We start from the raw sequence: 27,517 nt of genomic DNA, 5'->3' as shown, positions 1-27,517 counted from the left end.
GACTTTAAGGAGTTTACTTTTTGGAACTATTTGCTTGGGTATGCTAAACTCATGTCTAAATCACTCAATTGACAATAATTTTCAAAAAAATTAAAATATTTTTCCATATCCTTTTGTTCACATGATGTCTTAAATTTTAGCTTTCGTATATTCCAGATTCTGTACTGCATTAGTATATAACTCTGAACTTCATATAAAGTGTTAGCAAGTTTTCCTCACAGTTTAGGTAGAAAAAACAATCTCTTTCCAGCCTGAGACCAAGGACACAGTTACAGCCTCAGGACAAAAATGTATAAACAACAGCGAACTGAGGAGAGCAGTCTGGAGGATGGGACTTCATAATCTGAAGCTGTAATTGGACAATTAACCCCAATATGTAAATGGACCAAAACTTATAAAAGTGTGAAAACTCATGACCAGGAGTCCATCTTGGGTCCATCTTGGGTGTAGTCATGGCTGGGCTCTTATACTGCCCAAGGTGTATTCTTTAAAGGCCTTTTCAATAAATACCTACTTTATTCCTTTGACACTGTCTAACCTCTATTCTAGGTAGCCTCTAAAGGCATCACACAAGCACTTTGCCTGCCATCATGGGTTGTTGAGATGCACTTGTATGTTTTGCCATGCATCTGTAGCAATCTTTAATTCTCTGTGTTTAGAAAACTGTCTCCTACAAGTTCCTGCATGTTGAAATGTGAAATACCAGAACAGTTACCTAAATAGTTAACTTCGAGACAAGAAAAGTGGGCATGGATGCACAAGCCAAATTTCCCTGGCAGGTTTAGTTACAGATCATATAAACATTCTTACTTCTGCAATCAAAAAGGTAAACAACCAGGAAAATACCTCAATCACTGTATGCAGAAAACCAGCAAGGCAAATAAAAAACGTGTACTGATCTGGGGCCACTTCTTCATAAATAGGCAGACTTTTCATAAAAGGCCAACTTTTTTTATAAATAACATTTTCCACAATTTTGGTATTAGACAATCAATAATTCTGATGTAACTACTGTTATTATATTTAGCATCAGTGGTCCCATGTGCACCTCATGAGGCTCAACAAGGCCAAGCACAAGATCCTGCATGGCAGCAATCTCCATTATAAGTACAGACTGAGTGATGAATTGGCCAAGAGCAGAGAAGGGCTTGGCAAAACTGACAGATGAAAAATATAAGCTGACAATGTGTGCTGGCAGTCCAGAAAGCCAGTTTTATCCTGGGCTGCATAAAGGGAACCGTGGCCACCAGGTCAAGGGAGATGATTCTCTCCTTTTCTATGCTCTCATGAAAGCCCATCTGGAGTGTTGTGCTTGGGTCTGCATCCCCAGCAACAGACAGCATCTGAGCTGTGCAAGCAGATCCAGGTCACAAAATTAATTACTGGGGTGAAACACCTCTCCTATGAAGAAAGATCAGGAATGTGAATGTTGCAGATGGGTTCACAAGGGGAAAGTCATGTTTTAACTAAATTTCCTTACATAACGAGGCCAGTCACCTCATTGACTAGTAGACATATTTTTATTAGAATTTATCAAAAAGATTTTGATACAATTTGCATGGTATCCTTCAGGTAAATTTTTATTTTCAAGTATTTCTTTATCTCATTCCAAGTTAGTGTTGTTTTCTAAGTAACATCTGGCATTAAATAACATGCCCTAAACTCACAAAAATATGACTGGGTAGTCCACTTAAGATAACAAAGATCCAATTTAAGAAAAAAATGGAAAATATTAAAAAACCTGTCAGGGTGCTTTCAGTTAGTCTCACATATGTTTTCATCACCACAGTGGTTTTTTTATTTTCTTAAGAATATTTTAAGAAGTGTCTTTAACTTTAGATTTGCACATATAACATGTATAGCAGATATAGAGAAAGCAATTACAATTGTGAATATTTTTCACTATGCAAGAAAGGCAGAAAAGCAAAAATTAAAAAAATAAAAGCCTTTCAGCAAAACAAGGATGAGGAATCTCTTCACAACCAAGTGGAAAAAACTACAATATAAACACTCACCTGTTGTGCTATATCACAAATATACCATATAGAACATAATGCAGACCCAAAAGTACTAAAATCCCAAATCTGAACATTCTAGTAATTGGAGCAGAATCCAGGTTTTGCAGCTGGTCTTTATAAAACAAATGTGTTGAACAGGATTACAAGCTCTCCTTTCTCTGAGGAAGTTTGCACCAACATCTAAATCATGTGTGTTAGCCCACCTCCACTGAAATTTCTTATGTACAATCTAGTGCTTTGATCTTCAGAAAATCAGATCTTAAATTCCTTACTGGAATTAAGGATTACAAAAACTCTACATATACAAATATGTATATATGTATATATAATATACATATACAAAGGTCTGACTGATTTAATTCTTTTTGATTTAAGTTCAGGAACAGATTTATTGAAAGACTTATGAATAGGTGAGAGCTCTTCCAGTGAACCTAGACATATGAACAGTGTATCACCTGAGTGAGGGCTTCATAGACATTTTTGTTTCGTAGCCCTCTTCTCAACAGAGAAATGCATTTATGGAACCCATATCCACCACACACCTGTAACTACAATGCTGAGTACTGTTCATCCTACTACACACCAGTTTTTCACCCAAAACACCAATACATGACATCTCTGTGTCAGGTCTAGCAAGGGATTCCATAGGGAAACTGCACTAGGAAAGCACTGTCTACAATTTTAGATACATCAGTATCAGAGTCACTGAAGCCAGAAATTAGGACACCCAGCACAGTGTGTCTAACTGGTTTTCTGAAGACCATCAGCAGTCGCTCTACAGATTGCAATGCTGATTTACTTCGTGTGAAATTTGCAGCTTCTGATACCACTGACATGTTGACTCAGAGAGGTTGCTTGCTGCTTCTGCCATTAGAAAGAGTTACAACTGCAATTTCTCTCAAAAATTTTCAATAATTTCTTCACCAAATGAAACCAGAAAATGGTTCCAAATTCTCATAATTAGAGATTTCACTAATCACAGAGTAAATTGAATAATAAATTCCTTTTAAGATCCTGCTAGGCTGCACAAACTTAATTAGAAGCCCTTACAAACTAAAGAAACGAAAAATTTCTTCCAACTATTTGGAATCATACACTATATATATCATGGAGGATGTCCTTTACAGAGTAAGCTATCTAGAAGTATCAACAAAAGCAAAAAAAACCACAAAACTTCTGGTATCCTGAAGGTCTTTGAAGGAAGCAATATACTACATTAACATACAGACACAGTTTTATACAAGGTAATGAGAAACATCCTCCTAAATAATTTCATAGTCCAGGTCACCTAAGAATTTTATGACATTGACTTTTCATGATTGATGTGGTATGCTTCAACAGAATGCCATTTATTTTTGGGGATGTGTTCAAAAACTTTGATAGCATTTATGCACAAATATTTTGCTCTTTATTCCACAGACCTTAAACTAGAAAAGGGCTTATTCTAAAGTATTTTCACTGATCATTTTGGCCAATATAGGAACATTTAATAAAGGTTTAAAAGCCTAATCTGGCTTATATAGTAGAACCAGGATAGAGCAGGCTGCATTTATATTATTACACAATAATTACAGTAATATATGTTAGCTTCTATCTGTTAAAGAAGCAACCTCCAACCTACATAACGGCACCACAGTAATTTTCATTCAGAAAGTTTAAAGGACCTTTTATCAGTGTTAGATGTGAAAACTTCTGAATCTCTGGGAATCAAGGCCTCTGCGACAGCTGACTGTGAATGCAGCCTGAAAATAAGGGTCACAGCCACTTGTTGGAACTACATTCTAAATTCAGTTCTGAAGCAACAACAGTAGCCAATATTTTGGTATCAAATTTGTGTAAAGATGAAACTTAAACCATCATTTTTTCTCATATGCAGCATTTGATATGTCTTGTTTACAATACCAGTAAGAAATGTTATTAACATTTTCTTATTCTTTTATTTAACTTTGGACTAACATGAATAACATGCATTGATTATATCACTGTCTGACAAACAGAAATGATTTGATGTTTGATTTGTAAATCAACAATATGTGTGATCAAAATTAGAAAATATTACTCATTTATGAAAAAAATCTAATTTATGTTTGGCCCTTTCTCTGTCTTATGAAAAATGTGCACATCATAAAATTGACTTAATTTAAGCTAATTTAGCTAGTTTCCTAAACCTAACCTTCAAAAGTGTCTCTTGGTTTCTATTTTATGAACCAAGTCAAACAACAATACAGCTGAGAGTCATTTATGCAGATTTATTGTTTTCACTCTGCAGAATGCAACAGCAGTGTGTTGAACAACCAAAGAAGTAAATAATTTAATCCAATTTAGCATGCTGAGCTAGCAGAAAGGCTATTTCATATTTGTGGTTCCCTTGTATTACCAAAAGACAGTCATCAGGTGAAGAAGGAAAGGGAGGTATTTCAAAAGGGGAGAAAAATATGTTCCAGTAAGTGACACAGACAGCATGAAGGATATGAACAATGCTGGGATTAACTCTCTCACATTTGTTCTATCTTTTTTTTTTTAAATTTGTGCTCTTTGTTTATTTGTTTTGTTCTGTTGATGGGGTTTTTTTGTTTTTGTTTTTGTTGTTTTTTTTTTAAATCTCAGACATTTTTATACTGAGGGAAATTTGTCAGGAAAAGGTTAATGCTGACTTTCTTCTGCTACTAAATATAAATCCCTCATGTAATGGTGGAAAACCTCCACTGTCTTCAGAAATTTATACATTATTTCCCAGAGGTAAGGGTGATGATCTCAAATTTTGATCCTTTAGAACTGCATAACTATCTCAGCCCTCTGCTGTACACTCAAACAATTTTCTGCTTCATGTTTTTTCATAAACATGAAGGGGTTCTATACAGTTTTAAAAATAGACTACATAGCTACTATGAGCAAAAAAAGTCTGGAAATCTCTATTACATGCTTATCTTCTGCTACACGTAGCCTAACTTTAAAAGAACGTGACAGTGAATTTGGAAGATGATGGGGAAAAAAATCACAATTATCTTCTTGCCAAGCCTAGACAGAGCAAAATAGTATCACTCTTACTGTAGTACTCATCAATATGTAAAATAGAATTCCAGAAAACACAGAATATTTTAAGATCATGATGGGTGAACAAATGAATAAGAGAATTTATAATTTCTTTTACAATTTGGAAATGTATCCTGGTACAGGAAATAAATACACATGAATTTCAGATATCTAATTTATCTACTATTTCAGATATCTATTGATCTACTGTTTGAGTTTGCTTGAATCAATATGGACACATACTAAAACTTGGATGGAAGGTATTTGAGTTATTATCAATCTCTATGCTAGATGACAAATGCCAGCACTACTGCGCAATCAACTCTTACTTGCTGCAACAAATAAGGGTTGTATTCAAAGCAAGAGGGCAAAGCCCATAATACAGTGCCTCTCTACTTGTATTTCCATAATCTCTGTATCCAAAAAAGCCATTGCAAATAAAACTTAGTTCCCTATAGAAGCTCAAGTGTTGGTAGTTTGGCCAGCAAGAAAAATAGGAGTAGTCTATGGTTCTCCTCTATACAGGTTTTCATGAGTAGTGCTACATGGCAGGTCATTAAAAAGAAATAGGCAAACAGAAGGGCAAAACATTATAAAATGATAAAAATACTTATCCCTCCACCTAATATATAATTAGTCTAGGAGGTTCACCTTTAAATGAGCTGAGGCAAAACCCAGTAACATTTAAAGAGGGTCTATCCTTTTGTGTAAATAACAACAGTATCAGAAGTTTTAAAAAGTTAATGTGAATAAAGAGCATGAAAAGTCTAATCCTTTGAGTTTAGGTACTCTAATTAATAAAACTTTATTTTCCTGGGGTTTATTCTGCCCTTGGAGTGACCCAGTGCTTGTTGTCAGCATGAGGACATAAAACTGACTTGGGTTGACAACCCCTGTCTGCTTGTGTGACTGGCATATCATAATGTCCTTACCATAATCAGAACCAGTTGTTCTGATGAAATGTGCTGCTAAACAGCCACTACCCTGATTTTTTTTTGCTGTTTAAAACATAAGAATACAGAATTTTTCACTAACACTTTCCATTCTTTCATCACAGCTGTGAAGGACTAACACAAAACATATTCCCAAAACAAACAACACAAGCACAAAAATAACTTTGGCAAAAAAAAAATGCTGGAAAGAAAGCTGGTTTCCTTTATTTAACAATATATAATAATGGTGTTTTGGAATGGGCAATTAGTATTTGCATTTTTTCAAAGTATATGCACTAGGGTCTCACTATTAATGTGATGCTCTGAAAGTAATCTCATACAGAACTAAAAGATACAAGGCATTATAAGCATTCCTCCCAGGATGAGAAATATTTAGGATTAATTTGTTCCAATGTGTTCTAAATGTGCTGCCAGTTCTCATTTGCCAGAAGAATCTAATATCTTCCTTCAAGCTGCAGTGAAATTACACACAACAAATACATGAGATAAACTGTACTGACCAAGAAATTATCCCTCAGAGATGGACATTTTGGTCAAGCCTTGACAACTTTGAAGTACTCATATGAACAGGCATATTTGGAAACCTTCAATGAGTTTCTTTACCTTGCTCCCTGTTTGCCTTAGCAGCTTAAAATGCTTGCTTAGCAGAAAAATCAATAATTTAAACCCTTTAATTAATTAACAATTGCACATAGACCAGGAAAAATGAAAAACTAACACACATTCAAAAGAGTGCTAATTCCAGGACAAATGTTACTATTTATGATTTATTGCTACTGGCTACCCAAAGCCACATTCCTAATTAACTCCCTGCTTCCTATCCCAGAAATTGTAGGTTTCCATGTCTGAGTGAGTCTTAGTTTGTGGTTGGTTTCTTAAGGCAGGAAGCATTGCTTGTGTCCTGAAGGTACAATAGTAAGGTGTTGTATGAAACCTCATTTCATGCAATTTATGAGGTTATTCCCGTTCCACATGTTAAGTTTCAGATCATCCTGAATAGCAAAAGAATCAAAGGGAGTCCAGAAGAAATGTTTATACTCACATTGTCACATACTGTGATAACTACTACTACTATTTGGAACTGCAAGATTTTCCCTCTAGAACCTACAGAGACAGTTCTCATGAGGGAGGAGAGAAAGCTCCTATTGCTCAGATTCCCCAGATCTCCTGGTATGTCTGGGTTCATATTTACATTAAAATAACATATTGAAGGTTATTAATTTTTTTTTTAAGTATGGAAAACTATATACTAAGATGAAAATTAAGTTCCTATCTCTGAAATTTCAGATTTTGAGGTGAATGCAGAATCACAACTGGCCATGAAACTAAAAGATTCTAGAATCTGGTCCCACATTTAAAATATATATATTTTTTTTTAATCCATGGGAATGCAATAGTAAAGTACTGGTTTTCCACTTATTTCAACAGATGCCTTTGCCTATCTTTGCTTCCAGCAGATTTCTGCACACAGTCCACTTAATAAATGGGGCTACTAAGAGATTTCACAGATAAAACTAAAATACACAATATCCTATACTGGTGTTATGGTTTAATGCCTTATGCTGTTTCCGGTCTTCACTAAACAACATCACATATTAAAATGTCAGACAGAGGAAATTATTTGGACTGTATGGCTGCTGTTTGTTATATTAACATCAGTTTTATAAGCACATGAATAAAAATATGGAAGAAAGTATGCAGGATGGAAAATTGTATTAGATTTTTTTATCCTACAGTATATAAGGTATCATAGATGGCAGTAAGCCATAAAGGTTGGGTCTGAAGTTTCCCTTCATATTCTTTATCAGAAATCTATTCATATTTATCACATATACCATGTTTACTGGAGGTAAATTTTTTCCTAAAGTAGATATAAATAATATTTGCTAGAATATTTTGCAGGTAAAACTTACATAAAATACAGAGTGGAAAAGATATCAAATGAGTCATTCTTTTTCCATTGCAAGCCAGTAACTGGGTAGGAATAAAATCTCAGGTGCCTGACTGGGAGCCCAGAATTCGCCTTTGTACCAGACCATTTTATCTCTGTTTGTTGGGAGGGGCCTTACTGGCATTGAATACTTCCTACCTAAAATTTAATTTGTAAGATGGGATTTATTCCTTTGTAGAAATGCTACTCTTTCTTATATAGAAAGTAGCCTCTTTTGATCAATGTGTTGCTTTTATAGTCAGGGTGGTTGACACTGTGGGGTACTAAATGTAGTGAATTATTGTTATTTTAGTACAATTGCATGACAGCTCTTACTGCTTAAATGCTGAAAGTGGAAGTTCAGCTTCAGGAGCTAACAGCCTTTTAAGCTGTACAGACCATTTTTTATCTCCATGGGTTCTTCTTATATTTTAAAGGGTGTTGCCTTATCAAGCACATTGGCTTCTTGCACAAATTTTAAAAAAACAAACATTACCCTAATTTTTTGACTATGAGGTGGAAATTTCAATGTAGGTGAACACTTCCACTGGTTACTTCTTATGGCCTGACAGATATAAGTAGGTTGAATTTTTCCATCAATAAAGTAAAAACCATTCAGCCACTTACTTGCTGCTCAGGCAGCGTCTCAGTGAATACGAAGCCCCTCCTCCACAGGTGCGTGAGCATTCGCTCCACGAACCCCAGGCATCCCACAGTGAGTCTCGGTCTTCCTCAGAGCGAGCTATTCTGGAGCTCTGAGAGGGAAAAGGAAAAAAAAAATTAATCAGGAAAAAAGCATTTAAGCATCATAACCACTGCTGCTAGCTTAACTTTTGTTTTTCCTGGATATCATCTTGGTTATTAAAAGTATTGAATAAATTGAATAAATCTGTTCCTCTCTGGCATGCCTACTGGTTGACAACCAGTACGTTAGTAGTGAATGGTGTATGAATTCACTTTCATCTTTTGAATATCCTACTTCATCTCAGTTTGAGGCTAGTGAGGAATGCTCTAAGACAGCTCTTTGAACAACAGTGAGACAAAGGATCTTTTCTGATTAAGAAATGGAGTACTATAGACATCAGACATTGTGCTCTGAAGTTTTGTTGCTGTGTTAGAAGCTATGAAAAGGCATATTGAAAGGAACCTTCCAAAATGCTCCTAAGGAAAAATTGAAACACAACATAGTGAATCAATGTGCTAAAAAGGCATTCAATATAATAACTTTCATGCACTTCATACCATAAGGAATTTGAACTATCACTGTTTCTCTGTCTAAAGGTCTATGAAACTTGCCGGACAGTTTTCCCAACTGCTAGCTTAAAGAAGAAAATGCAGATTCCCTGAAGAGCAGAAGTTACCAACATCAGGTGCAGACCTAGACTGTGCTATTGTTAAAGCCAGTGGCTGTGCTCAAAAAACTTCACAGAGAAACAGCACTGAAGGATGCAGAAATGCTCAGCTCTTTGAGGATTAAGTCATAAATATATAGTAGTACCTGTCTCAAACAAAGCAGTCATACCTGTATTCAGAATTTTATTTTCATTCATACAAGAGCACCACAGAAGCATTTCATAAGGACACAAATGATTTAACACAGATTCATAAGAACACAAATGATTTAACCATTTAGATAGGTATTGTCCCTAGTGGGCAATGTGGTTTTGCTGGAAAAACTGACTAATCTAGCAAAGTTGCACCAAAAATGCCTATGTCTTTAGAGATAGGCAGTGTTCTCCTTCAAAACTTTACTTGGACTGTGGACCAGCACCTGGTGAATAGCAGTTCAAACTGCACTTGAAATTAATGAGAGAAAACAACAATATGAGGGACACTTTAAAGGTACACCTTAAACAGAGCAACATCAGCAAGAATCACTGCTGGCCCATGTTAAAAAGGTCAGCTTTGGCTTTCATAGCATCACAGAAGATAGTGAGTTGGAAAACACCCATCAGAAACATCAAGTCCAACTCCTGGCGCTGCACTGGACACCCCAAGAGTCACACCATGTGCCTGAGAGCATTGTCCAAATGCTTCCTGAACTCCGTCAGGCTGGTGCTGTGACCACTGCCCTGGGGAACCTCTTAGAGTGTTCAAATATCCTCTCAGTGAAAAACTCTTCTTGATATCCAGCCCAAACCTCCTGCTGACACAGCTTCAGGCCATTCCCTCAGGTCCTGTCACTGTCACCACAGAGATCAGTGCCTGCCCCTCCTCTTCCCTTCATGAGGAAGTTGTAGAGTTCAGTAAGACCTCCCCTCCCCTCCTGTTCTCCAGGCTGAACAAACCAAGTGACTTCAGCTGCTCCTCACTTGGCTTCTCTTCAAGGCCCTTCACCATCTTTGTTGTACTCTTTTGGAACTCTCCAATAGTTTCATGTTTTTCTTATATTGTGGCACCCAAACACTGACCCCAGCACTCAAGGTGAGACCAGGGGAGCAGAGAAGAGTGGAGCAGGACAATCCCCTCCCTTGCCCAGCTAGCAATGCTGTACCATCATCCAGGACCTCCTGTTTGTTGGCAACATTAGGGATTATTTGAGACACAGAGATAACCCTGAAGTAATTTCACCTTCAGTGAAGCTGAGTAGTAGAAATTAAATATGGTGAAGTATACCTTAAATAATTCAGCCTTGAATAATTTTATTCATGAGCAAAAAAGAAAATTAATTCAGACTGTGAGAGATAATATGGGCCTGACTAATGAGTGTGTAACAATTATTTGACACACTCATTTTATCTTACATTTATTAAAATAAAAAAACCAAAAAACCCCACAGCAATTGCAGCAGTAAATGTAAAAATTAAAGTTTCATAAGTGATCAGATTCTGATTATGACCACATGTGACTCAATCTCTAGATTTATATGGGAGATAAGAGAAAACATGACACCTTACTTAGTTTATTTCACCCGACTGCTTTTTGAATTTTTATAAAATGAAAATTTGCAATTTTATTATCTTAAAATTAAAATACATGTTTGTTTATAGGAAAACAAATACCTTCAAACTGCAGATGGGAGCATGACCTGATCATTCACCCCTGGTTGAAAGCTCAAAGACATAATTTAAGAGGGTTGTAAGGTAAACTCACTTGAACCAAGTACTCTTACCCCACCACATATGATAGGCATCAGCGCAGCTAGACATTCTATGGGTCCAAGTTTTTCTGACGTAAATTGTGAACCCACTCAAAGGAGATCTGTGAACCTATTACTTGCATTCCAAAATTTGCTTTAAGACCTATATATTCCCAGAAAACCTGTGATCTCAATCTGGAACAGAATCCAAGTTTTCTTTTAACAAGTGGAATAAACATAATTCATCTCAACACCATCCATGTTTAATGTTAAAGAAAGTAGAATGTTTTCCTTTCCTGTGAGCTACATGGTTAAGACTGAGCTTAAAATTCTAGCAATATGCAAAAAGTAATTTCAAATCAGAAGACAACTCTCCATTACAGATTTATTTCAGCTTCAAAGGATATATAAACAATTACTAGCTAAGAATTCATTGTCTAGCATAGATTTTTTAAATGTAGTTTATACAGGCAGTTAAGAATTCCAACCCACTTTTGTCAAAATGAACTAAAGGTCTTACTTTAGCAATCAAGAGTTCTGCAGTGCAAGAACTCCTACAATACTTTTTTAAAGCCCTGAAGTTCCTGTCATAAATAGTAAAGAGAAGGAACAAAAAATGGGGAAAAAAAAAGTAGAGGGGAGTATATACCTTTAAAGCTGAAAAGAATAAAGCTGGCACCACTTAAATCTTTCTTTAAGTAACAGTTCAATCACAGAACAGTTCCATCCATCCATCTTTTACTCTGAGAGAGGTACTCCAGATTGGTAATTCTCAAAATGGCAGTGTATATCAAAGAAGCAAAATACAGTCATCAAGGCTCATCATGCCCTGTTGCTGGTACCAGAAGATATTCTAGGTGGATGTCAGCCTGAGTTTCCCAGAAAAATTCAATTTCTTTGTCCAGACAAAACTTAGGATGCCCTGATCAAAAGTATCAAGTCAGAAATACCACCCTTAAGCAATTTGCTTATTGATTACCAGTATAAACAAGTAAATCTGTTAGCACTAATCAAAACCAGATCTCATTTAATCCCTTATTATCTTAATATACACATCTTAATCTGATGGTGATCCTGCATCTACCCATACCTCATCTACCCCATACCTCAGCTCCTGTGGGAATGAGCAGGAGGACTCCCAAAGGGCTGTCTAATGAGAACTAAGAGGAACAGCTTGTACTATTGGACCAGTAGGGATAAAAGGATCATGTGTAAAAAATGAAATCACTGTCAGTAGATAGGGTACTCAGGTGAAGATTGTTACAGAAGTAAAAAAAAAAAAGTCTTTAAACTACAAGTCAAACAAAGGAATTTTCATAATACAAACAAAAGCAATCTGACATAATCAGACAATGCTAATAGAGCTAGATATCTGACCTGATTCTTCAAAAAATCCAGCTTCAGTGTTTAATAGAAATTTACTAAAGATTTGTTAGGCATTCATGTTATATTCAGTGGCACTTCCTACCCTTTCTGCTTACGGTACACAGAAATAATTTAGACTACCTGAAATACAAGTGTCACACATCCTTAAATCACAACAGCTACCTGGACATCTAGGAGCTGCATGCCTGATAAGAACCAGGTTGCTTTTAAAAGCATAAATGTGCATATGTGTGTGGGTGCATAGAGGGAGAAAAATGAAGAGCAGCAAGAACCTCTGTTCATGTCCTGAAGTCTTTAAAAGAATTTCAACCTTAAGAAAATAAATCTTAGTTACATGTTGGAATTAAATTTAAAATTTTGTTTGGAACAGTGCTGTCCCTACAGAATCCAGCTATTTGTCAGTACCACACAGAAGAGTGCATGTATAAACACAGACCACATGGTTTAATTTCTTCTCTGGTTCTGAGGCATCCAGTTTTCCTCCTTTTTCAGTAAAATTCTGCTAAAGTCCTTTTTTCAAGCACCCACTGTGTTTCCTAGATTAAACAGCAATACAGATAGTGAAAAATGCAGTTAAACTCTTGTTGGACTACAGCATTGATACAGAATTTAGACCAGTTATTTCCCAGATAATTTGAACCACTGGTTTGCTTAATAAATTTATATCATCTGGTTCTTATCATATCCCCCCTGTTTCAGGGTATGATGAAGTGTCAGTGACAATATGCAAAGCTCCTCTGAGGCCACTGCCTAAACTTCCCTTTAGCTACTGTAAAAATTATGTTAGGGACAGAAAACTAGTATTTTTTCTTCTGTAATGGTCTTTCTGCCCAGACTTTTCAGATAAGTTTAAATGCATCCCTGTATGAATTCTTGCCAAGCCACACATTCCTCTTTGAGTAATCCTTGAGCATCCTTTGATGTTAGTTTGTCACTGAAATTAAAGATATACTTCACACAGTACTGAAATTCTGTCTGCAGTGAACCAAGAAGAAACTGCTACCAGCACTTCCCTAGGTGTGTAACAGCAGCAGATAAGGCCAGTAACCTCAACTCTTTATAAAAACCATGTATTTCAAAACTTCAACCAATGTAAATGTATAGTTTAAAAGATTTCATTTGTGTGATATTATGTATCTTTATTGCATTCCATCCAAGTTAACAGCTGGATTAAAGCCCACGTGGGAAACTGTTTGGAAATATCTTTCTTTTGAAAAAAGGCAAGGCAGAACATATTCATAGCCATTTGAATTGATATTGGTAATTACCATCAGAAAAAAATGTTAACATGAAGATATTTCTGACTACCTGTTGCAATTTTTCAAAGTGAATATCTTGAAAATTTCATACATAAAATATTCTGACATATCAGGTTTGCAATGCACAGAAAGAAAATGTTTAATTTATCTAGGCAAAAATTTGCACATCATTTTAAATGGTACTATATGACCAAAGTGTGTCCCTCTTCCAGAATAACTATACCATACTGAAAAAGGGGCTTACAATGGTAAGCCTCATCCTTCTGAGGAGCATGATTCCCTGGAAGCACTAGGATTTCCCATGACAATAGTTCTTCAGTTCTAAGTACATATCTTTCCATTTCACACACCTCATGAAACCAGAGGTTCCCAAGTCAGCCTCAGCAACCAAGGACTTCAACCTATTTTCTTTTCCCAAAGGTCAGTTTTAGGGACAGAAGAGATGAACACTGTTTAGCTGGTATGGTAAATAGTTTATCTTCCCATTGTCTTGTCTGTATCCCATGTAAAAGCAAAAAAAGGACTTCTGCCACCAGACCTACTACCCAGCCAGCCTCCAGAAGGACCACACAAACCAAAAAATCCTGCCTACCTGTCATGCTTATCAAAGTACCAGAAGTTCTGCTCTCACAGAAGTCAAAAGATGAAAAGAGAAAATGCCCTTTTACCCAATCTGCCTGAGTTGTTTACTGCACCTGAGATCCTGAGTGGATGCAGGTGCCATTGCTGTCATGAACAACTGTGTGCTGTTTATATGGATGCCTACGGAAAACTGTTAAAAATTCTCCTGCAACACTGTATTCCCTGGCAAACAACCTGGAAAGAAAAGTAGCCACAGAGACCATCAGGTGAAAGTGGCTATTGCTTGAACACTCTCTCCCCAGTTCCCTAGAGGCTCATGGCTCCCTTGTACTGGGAATGCAACTGTGAGCTGAACAGCAGCATCCCACTTGCCCCAGGCTTCACAGTCTTGGAAGTCAACTTGGGAATTTTTGCCTCCTTTTTACTTGCAAGTCAAAGCAAAAGGCTTCTGAGAGGATCAAGAGAGTATTTCCTATGGAAAACCCCTGGCACAGGAAACCCTTGATCTGAATGTCTCCAAACCCCAAGGAAGGCCCTGGCACAGGAGCAGAGGCATGTGAACATGTATTCTGAACTTTGGGTAATTATGCTTAGACTTTTCTAGTGCAGATAAATGGAGGATTTATTATTTCAGTCTCTTAAAAAGGAATAAAGAAAAAAAAATCCAAATCTCTTTCTGGATAGTTTTAAATTTACTCTTTCTTCTTGCCCCAAATCATCCACCACTTAAAAGAAATAGGGGAAGACACCTTGATGAGGATTGAAGAGATACTTTTGCAGTTTCCCAGTGCTTATTCTGCTCCTGTGAACAAAGGGAAAGTATAATAGGAGGATTTCTCTTTACCCTAAAGGAAAACACCTGATGTGCATACAGATAGCTCAGTTCAGGGACATTAGTAAAAATTTGCTGTCTTAGTCCTTTTCAAGTGCTGTGATTCTTTTTGTCTTTTATTCTTAACAGCATGACAGACTTATTACTAGGGGTACAGAAAATTATAAATATAGTATGTTTTCTTTTTGCACAGGAAAGCAAAGGTTTATTGAGAGGTCAGTAACCTCACATCGCTTCCTAACCATGACTTGACAGCTATTGCACAAGTAATGGGATGAAGTGTCACACTGAACTCCTGAAAACACTGTGTCTGTAGTCTCAGTGCTGTACACAGTTGCTCCCTCTTACATCAGTATCTCCACATATCCATTAATCTCAAAAAGATAAGAACATTGCCAGTGCTGTCCTCATAGTCACAAGGGATTCCCAATGCCTGCAGCAAACCATATAGCTGTGCTGTGTATATGGAAGGACACAGCTTCCAGTGTGCAGCAACACAGGGAAGAATCGATTAACAGCCATCTCAGGACATTAAGAGCTAAACAGCCATTCCTGGACTGGAAGTTGTGTCCCAGGAGAAATGTGCCAAATGTGAGCTCATTTCTTCTCATAGAAGGGCAGAAGCCAGCTGGAGGGGTGGGGAAGGGCTTGCTGGCAGAGGATGGAGCTGACACCATATCACTTCAACGTGTGCACACTGAACTCTGTGTAACATTTTATAACAGTGCCTGACTCAGATCAGTCCTATCTCTCACCCCTCTTACCCATATGAAAAAATGCACCAGGAGAGCAATGTGAATGCAAATGTTTTCTTTCTTGCTGTCACAGACAGAAGTTACAACATTTTGTTGTATTTAAATCCTGCCGTTCTGGTGTAAACACCAGGTATGGGTGATATGGGTGATCCAATACAGAGCAAGTCCAAGCTGGCTCAGCCTCAGACTTGTCGCCTTATTGATTCAGGGTTTTTAAGGCTAGGACTGGTTCAGATGCAGGATAGGTGAAATCACTTTCCAGAATTCGGAACCCACCCAACAGCACGAGTTCAAAAGTGCATCTTGCACTCTAGGACTTTGGGTTTGTCTTCCACGTAGCAAGAACTGTGGGCAGGGAAAAAGCACACAAGGCACACAGTAAGGAGATGAGAGAAAAGTAAAATTGTAACCTGTGATGAGGCCTGCTGTATGCCAAGTGTTTTCTAAGCGGTGAGAAATGAAAGTATGTGCTGGCTGTGCTGTGCTCAGCAGCTTTAAGAAAAAATGGCCAATATGCACCTGACACTGAAATCTCCAACGTGTCTTCAAGGAAGAAGACATTTACATTGAAGAAATTTATATTGGCCATTTTCCTTTTCAGTAAACTGACCTTATTCTTCATATATTCACACTCCTAACATAACCTTTGGTAGAGATCACAATGTTCCACAGTGGGTCCCCTCACAAAACACCATTTTATCTGGGTTACAAACCCTGGTTCTTAAAGCCTGAGCTTGAAGACATTGTTGCATCAGCACAGATTTTGATCAGCATGGCTTTTACTCAGACCTAGGGCATCCCAGCCTCTGGAGCAGATCACAAGACTAAGGCAAGGTGACATAGGTTACAACAGGCAGATGACGCCCTGGTCATCTGGAGGAGGCATTTAAGACAAAGGAAGAGAACTTTCCAAAGATTTGTGCATTTTCAGACAACATCCGCAATTATGAGCTTTATACAGAACAAATGAAACCTCCTGTTCTTCTGGTGGCCTCAGTTATGTCATGGAGATATATATATGCTTATTTTAATGACAAGGGGCCATATAAAGAGTTGAAACATTAAGCCTTAGTGAAGGCATGAAAATCAAAACGGAAATATTCATGTAAAAAATAGGTAGGTTGGGAGGGAGGCAGGAAAGCACACAGGCAGATGTCAGGAAGAAAGGCAGGAAGGCAGGCAGGAAGACAGGAAAGAAAGCAGGAAGGAAGGATAAGATTTTTTTTTTTTTTTTTTAATGCATTTACATTGAACCGCCAACATGGAATTGGCTAAACACTGACAAGGACATAAGCTGCTGCTACTCCTCTTATGATTCCCTCTAATCCCATATGATGAAAATATTTTTTTCCCTTGCTGTACAGGGAGAAAAAAATTAGAAATGACACACCCACATTTTCAACCAGTTGGCTACACAGAAAGGATATGCATTTCTCTCTATATCTTCAGTTTATCACAAGGTGATCAAACAAAGGTGATAAGATGCTCCCTCTTGACCTGGTACTTACCAGCATTGATGGGTGGATGAGTTCTCTGGAGAATTACAAGACTGCTAAAGTTTGGAGTGGCAGAATTTTATAATTAAAGCCATAACAACTCAAGTTTTTTGTTTCATGTAATTCTGTTACAATACTTCTCTGTCCCCTTCAGCTAATTCAGATTGTCTGTTTTTAAAACATGGCTGGACCTTTAAGGGACATATTGGACATACCACAGGAACCTGAAAATCCTCTCTCTTCTAAAAAGTTACAGGAAGTATGAAAATGTCATATCCAAAAGACATTTAGAATAAAAGAGATAGCCTTGGGCTTGTTTAGGTACCATTATTTTTGCCCTGAGCAACTCATGCTTTTAACAATTCAGACTCAAAGAAATACAGAATTTCAATAAGCTAGTAAGTAAGTAAATAAATAAATAATTCACCCATCTGATGCCAGCATCAAAACAGTAGGAGACCTTATTACTTCCTTTATTTCCTTTCATATCTGGCTCTGTTGATACAGCACAGAATGTGAACAACACACTAGCAAACTTCAAACAGGGACTTAGATTATATCCAACAAAGCTAGAAGGGGAAATTCAACACCCACACAGTATATTCATATGGAAACAAAATGAATATATTTATGTTATGCGACAGTTTGAATTTATTATAAGTTGCATATAATTTCCTGTCTCATTTCTTGAGGACTCTTGGAATTTATTTCAGGATGTCTTGCATTATCACACAACCCATCCCTCTACTTCTGCTGAACCTCCTCTTGAAAAGCAAAAATTTTAAAGGTTGAAGCTTTGGAAGAGATTTCATAAAGGCAATGAAGACTAAAGTACAAACAATGTAAATATTAATGTGCAGTAGAATCAATGAACATACCACTAATTTCTCTGCACAGCTAGAAGGACAGTGACCAAAAAATCCACAGGTGGCAAAACTACTAAGACTTCTACATATGCTGGTAAGAAAATTATAAATAAATCTCATAAACAAACAGACTGCTTTCCCTCCCCTTCTAATTTGATCCAAATTCAGCTATTTTTATAAGTAGTTTGGAAAAGTTCAGTTATTTCAGAAAAAAAAAAAAGGTGGTCATACATAGAATTAAATTCTAAAGAGGATACTTAAAAGGTGGATGATAGAAAATCTCAGACCTATGATGAAATTATTTACATTCCCTGAGATAGAAGGACATCTAAGTGGTCAGTTCTTACTAAGCTTTGGCTTTTATTGGTCTGTATTCAACACTACACAGAGTTAACACACCTAAGAGAAGATCTCACTCCATGAAATGTATATAATTTGCTTACTTCCCCCATTGCCTAAACATATGTCTAAGAGTTAGAACATGTTGCAACACCTTGAGTATGCAAAACTGGCCAGCCACCTGTCCATAGGTGATGCAAAAAGCTGGAAAAGCCCACAGCAAAAATTAGCTATTCCTTTTCAACGGTAAGGAAGAAGTTTTATTTCAAAACTAAGTACAATATTCTGATTAAATAAAAACTTAATGCCAATTTTTAGATTAGTTACTCTCCACCTGATGAGAAGACTTTGTTTAGAACTGTCCTTGGCTTGGGCTGAGACAAATAATTTATTTTTCTTTTTCCTGCTCTCCATCATCATAGCACCTGGTGGTTGGTATGTTTTCCCTTTCTTTTTTTTTTTTTTTCCCAATACCTTCAGCTTTTTAATTGTTTCCATAAGAATGATCTTACTATTCTTTTTTCTTCCTCAGACTGCAATTTCCCATTTTCCCCACATGTAATTTTTTCCCATACAATTCTGAGTTTTCTTGCAAGGTTAAGAAAATAGCTACAGAAAAACAATAGAACTAAGACTGATGTCTGCAGATTTGACAATGCAACAGAAACCATGAGGTTTTATTTGGACATCTAATGATACAGTTATACGGGATTAAGATTTTATTGCTTCAGCAAAAATTTAGTCATGCAGAGACTGATACTCCTCTTCTGGAGAATTATTTGTCTGGCCTTCTCAGACTTCACATTGACTCATGCACCTTCTGAACACTGAAGGTTGTCCAGCTGACAGATCCATGACTACAGGTCACCAACATTCCAATCTTCAGACACTCCGCAGTGTTCTATGACATACCTTCTTTTATTATTCTTTTGCAGCCCTATGAATCTAGCAAAGTCATTAAAAGAACATGTTAAACTTTAGTGACACTGGTGAAGCAGACCAGTAGCTCAATAAGGCTACATTAAGTGCTGACTTCTTTTCACTAAAATCCAAAACCAAAAAAACTTTCATCACACAACCTTAGTTTAGCTCATGCAAGCTTCTGCACTTGGTAGAAAAAGAAATAAGTTTTATACTTTGAGAATCTGAAGGAAGATGTTAGCAAAATATGTCCCAATACAGAATTCTAGAGTAGTATAGAAAGATATTCTAATCATACATACTAAGTAGCATCTAGTCCTTCCGATAAGAAATGGTTTTGTTTTATAGACATATCTGAAGTATGGCAGCATGGGTCACAAACCACAATAGTGAGATATTTTCATGTGAATAAATCCTAGCTTTGTATAGCTGAACTCTGCATTTCAGTTCAACCTCATCCAACCAATCTGAGCAAGTGCTAGTCTGTATGTATACATGATCCTGCATGAAAATACGTTTGTGTTCTTTGGATCTCATAGTGGAAAAAAACCCTTAATATACCTACAATTTTAGAGACAGACAAGCTGACACAGCAGTAGGTAGACCTATCTACACATGAAAGGAGAAACCGTCAAGCTTTATACATTCAGATGTAAACAAGAAACATATTCATTTCACAGCCTAATTGCACTTGTGGTCATCCAAGACAGACCCACTTAGATAATAGGGGAGTGTAATGCCAAAGAGCCTGGAAGGAATGAACTATTGTATTTGACTATTTTCCATGTACAAATTAGCACAGCAAAAGAAAGAAATCCTGCTGAAAAACACATGTACTTTATTACAGTCCCTAGTGTTACTTCTGTAAGTATCACAAGAGCAACAAAGAGCTAAAAAATGCTGCTGAAAAGATGCAAATAACAAATGCAAATGTGTTTAAATGTCCTTCTGACATGACGTGATTTGACTTCTAGTTCAGCTGAGCTCATGGCTGGTTTTGGTTTGGCCACATTCCTTTGAGTTAGACAACTGTGATTTGCTTGTGCTAGGCTTTTATTTTTAAACTTTATTTTTAACAGAACGGAAAATCTCTGGAACAAAATGCCTGCTTTCTTTTGTTGCTCTTAAAAGTAGTAGTTCCTTAACATGAAAAGTTCATGAAGCAATAAGCAAAATTCTACAAATATCTGGTCTTTCTCTGGAAAGAGAAACTGCCTTTTCATACTTCTTTTTCAAGACAAGCACCTTAGTGTTATGGCTCAGATTCTCAAGAGTAGCCGTGAAAATACTTAGTCCGCATAAATGCTGGAGAAACTGGTTCTCTGAGTATGGAGCAAGTTTTAGGACAGTTAACAAAATACACTAGGGATCCCCAGTGACCTTACTTAAGCACCACTCAACTGAAAATTAATAATTTCTTCTGAAGAAGGTTAAGAACCCCAATGGAATAGTGAACTGCACTCACTACTACATCACTCCAGGCAGCTGATAGTGAGAGAAAGAGGAGGGATTGTTGCTGTCACTGCCTGTGGACTGGTCACAGCCTGTGAGGCCACTAAGGCTCAATTGCCTTAGCAGTAGGCTAATTGAGTGTACATAGGCTGTACACATGCCTGGGCTGTGCAACCTTCTTCCTGAGGCGAGGATGCTGAAAGAAGAATTTAGGTGCTACTTTGCTCTACTGTGTCATACTGAAAATTTAGGAATGTGTGATGAATTATTCTGAGACCAATCCTGTAAGCATTTTTTTTTTTTTTAATAACCCTAGTGCTCACAACTGTGAATTTTGCTGATGTTACTGAAGTGCCACATGACAAGAAGCTTCTGGTGATGGTTATTGTGGGAAAGATAGGGTCTTCAGAAGAGATACAAGGTGAAACACATAAATTCAAATTTTGATTGTCAGAGATTTCAAACTCATTCTGTCTGCTTGGCTAAAAGCTAACATCTAGGATGCTAACAGTCAGATCACAGCCTGATTTAATTACTTCTTGTTTTCTCTCAAAAAACATCTATGAGCTTTCTACTCATAGAAAGTAGAAAGCTCATAGTAAAGATCTTAGATAGATCTTAGTAAAGTTTCTACTCTTTCATCTATGCCTTTGGTGAACTCATGCTGCAATAAACTACAGTAGGAATGGGTATACCAAATTATCCCACAACTTATTCCTATCTCTAGCCAAGCTGTAAGTCAAATACTGGAATGTTTACCTAATCTCCTGCTGAAAGCAAGTGAGAGATTTTCCGAACTATGGAAGGAACAAAAGAATGGTCTGATTCAAAAAAGAAAGTTAAGCTTGCTTCACATTACTATTCTTAAGGTACAAAGAGATTTGGTGGGAGGTGGGGGGGAAATCTCTTGAGGCATGGTAAATCATACAAATAAAAACTAGTATAATGTAGAATATAATGCATAATAGTTGGCACCAGAATGCATTATTTATTTTCACGAATCAGGGACTGAGAACTTAATTCACAAGCAGCAGAGTGACATACAAATATTATGAGTATGAACTTAACATGGGACCAAATCCCACAGTCTTTACACATTCTTGTTGAGTCATATCTCCTGAGTCATATCTTCCTTAAATTAGTCCTGCAGGATTGTCTCAGTCACTACTGACTTATTACAGTCATCAGGTAATAAACATCTAATTTTCATTCATGAAAGAGAATCTATGCTCACTTTATGCCATTTTGTGTGAATACAGTATTTATAAATGGAAAATAGACTTTTAAACAAAGTGAGACTTTTAGATCAGTCCAGATAGCATTCTTATTTCTAGAGCTCAAATAGTATTTCATGACTCTATATCCAAAAAAGCTGTTCCTTTTTTTTAAGTAATACAATCATTTAAAAGAAGCATTTTGAACAGGGTTATCCTAATGTTTAGCTCTCTGTGCAGCTACTAAAAATTGTGTTAAGATTAGTTTACAATGTTTACTATAGATTGGTTGACACAGATAAATAAGATGGAAGCTGCTATAAAATTAATGTATTTCTTAAAGATCTTTTGCTATTTGAACTACTACATTCAATCAAATTCTAAGAAAAGGACAACATATGTATGCCAAGATGACTCTGGTATCAAAAGTGTAGGTATATTAATATCAGGTTTTCTGATTGCCAACACACCACTCATAAAATTAATGTCAATCAAACAGCATAGGTACATCTCTCAGCTGTAAGCATCCTAACAGGATAATCAGGTGAAGTATGCAGGAAAATATAGCAATGATCAAGTTTACTGCCCTGAAGTATACCAGGTATCACAGAATATATCTTTCAAAGGTTGGAATAAACTTGACTCTGTAATGAGGTACGGAGATAATGAGAGCTCATTTAAGCTGATTTCAGGAAAAAGTTCAGTACATGCTGTACCTGTTTTCTCTGCATGTGCAAAACTAAAACTTTTTTTTTCTTTAAGGAAGAAGATTCCAGGAACATTACAATGTGATATAGTTTCATTTAAAGAGCAGAGAAACAGCTCCTTTGTAAATCGCGAGCAGTTAAATCACCATTCACAGATCATTGCTCTCCAAGTTTAAGAAGCAGATGCCAACCTCATCTTCTTGGTTCTACCTGCAGCAACCCATACTATCAAGGCTCCAAGTCTGCAGTGCTGTAGAGAGCATAAAACTTACATGACTTCTTCAAAACAAACTCTCTCCAACTATGATCTTAAGAGATTAAAAACATACCCACCCGCATATTTGCACACACAGACAGTATCAGCTACAGGCGGTGCATATTTCAGGGGAGAAATGGCATTTACCAGGATGAGGGAAGCCAGCAGCAGGGTGCCAGCGGCTGTCCAGCGGCAGCAGTCCATTGTCGGCCGGGTGCCGGACCTGCGGTCGCACACGCAGGAGCTGCGGAGCGCTCGGCTGGCCGCTGTCACACCCAGCGCGGTGCGAGCCTTCAGCCCCGCTTCTCCGCCTCCATCAGCCCCGCTTCTCCGCCTCCATCAGCCCCGCTTCTCCGCCTCCATCAGCCCCGCTTCTCCGCCTCCATCAGCCCCGCTTCTCCGCCTCCATCAGCCCCGCTTCTCCGCCTCCATCAGCCCCGCTCGCATTTCCCGATTTCCTGACCCGGCCGTGGGTGGCTGGGCTGGCGGGAGCCGAGGGAAGCGCTCCTTGAGCCAGTCGCCCTCCCGCTACTCCGACGTGCAGCACAACAAAGCCAAGAGGTCTGGGGAAAGCGCTGCGGCTACAGAGGGGAAGGAAAAGGAGAGCGGGAGAGGAGGAGGAGTAGGAGGAGAGAGGCAGAATGGCAGAGCGGAGCGGAGTGCTCTGCCTGCAGCCCCCAGAGCTCCGCTTCACCACTTGCCATGAGCTGTTCACGCTCACTGCTAGGTCAGTAGCTCTCCTGAGCGTGCATTGTTCCAGACAGGAGGGAAACTTAATCTGTGTCAATACATAACGTATGCCATAAAAAGCACCAATAGGAAAATGCTTACATCCTCCAGGGAGAATGCACATTTTGCTAAAGCCTTGTATTCTTCACAGAAAGTGCTCAGCAATCAAGACGTCTGACTCGGCTTTAAAATTGTGAAGCAAAAATGTTTTCAACAGACTGGGGGACAGTCTTTCTGTAACTACATTTTTATTCTTTGGGGAAATTTGAAACCTTAGCTACTTGGAAGGAAAATGGGATTACTGGTGGAAGACTTTTCCACCTCAGGAAAGGTGGGAACTCTGCCTTTTTAGTATTGACAGATAGGAATTTCAAATAACTGCTCTCAGTCTGTTCAGAGTTAATTTAGTTTGCCTGCTCATGCTTCTGCATTGTCTGAATTCCCCAGTAATTTTTTTTTTTTTTTTTTTTTTTTACTGTCTATTTTATTTTCTGAAAGAGAAATTGCAAACTGGATTCAAGAACTTTCTAAAAGCAGTAGGCATTCACCCACATTGGGCTGAGCCGGACGTTTTTGCAGTTGCAAAATTTTGGTGCTTCAGGTCACATCACGTCCAGATGGGCATATAGAAAGCCAGCAAAGTTGTGATTCTGGTATGTCAGCAAGCTCAGACAGTCAAGTAAGGTACATGTGTGTTAGGGGTGGAGAATAGTATGTTAGCCATGAGTCTTAAAAGTGACTGAAGTCAGAAGCTAGCAAAGGAAAAAGAAATTCTGGGGTCAGGACTGGGGATAGAAAGAAAAAAGGAGCAAAGGTAGACCACAGACTGTTTAAGAGAACTGCACATCAGTAGAAATTAAAACTAGCCTGAAGGAAAAGCTGGATGAACAGATGGAGAGTGATACAGACTTTGTAAAAGAAAAGAAACTGGGTGGAAAAATGAAAAAAAGATGTTGAGAAGTCACATAGGTGGATAGAAGTGTCTGGCTTTGTATAACAGGAACAGAAATATAAACACTGAAGTCATCTGAAGCCAAAATAGAAAAGATTTCAACAAGATGGAGGTGGGTTTTAGGAAATGAGGCTGAAGAAGAAATTTAAAATAAGAAATTAAAGTAATTAGGAACTGTGGGATTCCAACTTTTCACTGCCTAGCAGTCATTTGGTTGGGTACTTTAGAACTGGCAGGTGAGAAATCAGGGCCAGAAAGAATGAAAAGGCTCAGTAGGGAGGTGCTATGATGGAAAATCAGTAGCTGGACTGAACATAGCAGGGATGAGAAAAGGTTTGAAATAGGTTTCAAGATTCCTCTAGTACATCTTTATGTATCTCTACAGCAACTTCAGTGACTTCTTCATGAAGGAATGGAGAGAGATGGACCACTCTGCACAATCAGAAATGAGGAAGCTACCATAGGATGACATCAACAGAGAAATTATGACTTCTCCTATTGCCCTTTAAAACTCAGGAAACGCAACATATAAATCTATTAAAAATCTAGTATATCTTTTACAAATAACACCATTATCCCCAAAAAGTAAAGCCCTCATATTTTTTGCTTCACCAACAGTGTCAACACACACACTGAAAGCTGCACAAAAGGATTTTGCCCATACATCTCCTAGCTATTGTTGTATGCTTTCCATCTTACTCTTTTCATTTTCTATAAGACTAATGCTATTGGAGAAGTACTTACAGTAGTTCCTGGAATTCTGTAAATGAAATTCTCAAGACAAACTTTTTAATGTAAACAGCAAGATTTGTATTATTGAATAGATGATTCATAACTGCTTTATTTTTAAGAAAAAAACTGCTGCAATTATGATTACATGACTTACACTGAATGGAACAACTGACAAAGATGTTTTCCTAACCATGTGTTTGGATTTGTGTGGTTTATTTTTTTTTTCTTTCTTTCTCTTAGTCTGACTTTAAACTGGAAATGTTGCACTAACGTTATATAAACACATTTCTGAATGCTGCATTACTTGTTCAACTTTAGAAAATGTGGCTTTTTTAAAAGGAAGTATATTATATTCTTCTTATGAGTGCATAAGGCTCAATAGACAATTGTATCATCTAAGATGGAGTCATATTTTTGGAATTCTCTTTATATTCAATGTCTTCTGCCAGTTTTCTTATCATGGAACTCCATTGCAGCTGATGGTAATGTTTCATGAAGAATGATGGTGGGAGACAGGAATTTATTATACAATAGAATCATAGAATCATTAGGTTGGATAAAATTTTTAAGATCACCAAGTCCAGATGTTACCTTAACACTTCTAAGTCCACCAATAAACCATGCCCCTAAGCACCACATCTACACATCTTTTGAATACCTCCAGGAATGGTAATTCAACCACTTCCTGGACAGCCTGACAACCACCTCAGCTTCCCAGTATTCCATCTAAACATCTGCTGTTTCAGCTTGAGGTTTTCTTGTTCTCCTATCACATGTTTCTTGAGAGAAGTTACTGACCACCAACTCAAAGATGTAAAGAGTGATAGTCTCCCCTCAGTCTCCTTTTCTCCCGGCTAAACACCCCCAGCTGCCTCAGCCGCTCTTCATACCACTTGTGCTCCATACTCTTCACCAGCTCTGTTGCTCTTTTTTGGATGTGCTCCAGAACTTCAAATTCTTACTTGTAATGAGCTGAATGTCTTACAGTAATGCCACAAAATTATGCAGTCTGCAATGTTCAGACATGTCAAAAAGGTGACTTTAAAGAGCTTTCTTTATTCAAGATATGTGTTTAATCACTAGCACAGCAGCATGATATTCATAATAGCATTACAATGTGGATGAAATTCACCATGACTTATACTCTGTTGCACATTTAAAATTTAGACCAGAGTCTAAAATGCAGGTTGAATTTTGTTTTCACAATGAACTCATGCAAATCATGTAATGTTTTCATGAAACCACATAAATATTCTTAATAAAAACCACTATAAATAAAAACCCACATTCTTCCAACAGTTTGGCGTTCAGTTTTCTGCACATAGTTGAACTTAGAAATCAAAGTGAAATTCAAGGAATGGAAACACATGAATCAAGTCCAAGGGAAAGGTCTACTCAAATTCTTGCATATAGCTTTAATGAGCGGTCGTGCCCAATATCTGCCAATTTCTACAGAGCAGTATTGGATCTACCTAAAAGCTCATTTGAATTATTCCTAATTGGGAAAAAAAAAAGAAAAACAACTAAGGAAAAAACCAACCAACCAAAAAAAAAAAAAAAAAAAAAAAGAAGAAGGGTAGATGTTCTGAGAAATTACATTAAGGCATCAATTACCTTAAAGAGCTCTAGAGCTCATCTTCATATTGTGCTGTTTAGGTCCAGGACTTTATTATACTGCATTTGTATGGAGTTAATTTATTTGTCTTGCTGAAATTTCATTCTATATATGGAACACTAGTTTGAGATTATGAAGTGTGATATTTCTTCTTTGGATGCACAAATATATATAAAATAAAGCCTACACTATGAAGAAAAATATGCTCTAAACAAAGTAACTTTGTCTGAAGAGTGCAAAAACTCAGGCCATGTTCACATCCATATTTTCTGTCATATACCCCAAGTGCATACAAGAATTCAGAGCAATAAAAGACTGCTGCTATCTGCAGCAGAAGTAATAGCTGAAACTTTAAGGGATATGTTAGTCAATGTGCATGATGTCTAATGTGCCCAGCAGTGTTGTTTTCCC

General features: G+C 37.4%; 1 protein-coding gene across 2 annotated transcripts in view; it reads right to left on the bottom strand.

The window, feature by feature from the left end:
• Positions 1 to 27,517, bottom strand: part of LOC110473153 (ADAMTS-like protein 1) — a 309,111-nt gene that overhangs the window by 69,572 nt on the left and 212,022 nt on the right. The window contains exons 1-2 of one of the 2 annotated variants that reach the window (XM_077790008.1): positions 23,226 to 23,531; positions 8,562 to 8,689 (exon numbers count right to left, since the gene is read on the bottom strand). In XM_077790008.1, the coding sequence (XP_077646134.1) occupies positions 8,562 to 8,689; positions 23,226 to 23,282 (185 nt within the window). In that variant the 5' untranslated portion in view covers positions 23,283 to 23,531. Of the gene's footprint in view, positions 1 to 8,561; positions 8,690 to 23,225; positions 23,532 to 27,517 lie in introns of those variants that run through there. The other variant, XM_077790007.1, reaches the window with a different exon arrangement.

This window comes from Lonchura striata, chromosome Z (assembly GCF_046129695.1).
Source record: "Lonchura striata isolate bLonStr1 chromosome Z, bLonStr1.mat, whole genome shotgun sequence".
Taxonomy (NCBI): domain Eukaryota; kingdom Metazoa; phylum Chordata; class Aves; order Passeriformes; family Estrildidae; genus Lonchura; species Lonchura striata.
This window is presented reverse-complemented; position numbering and strand designations above follow the sequence as displayed.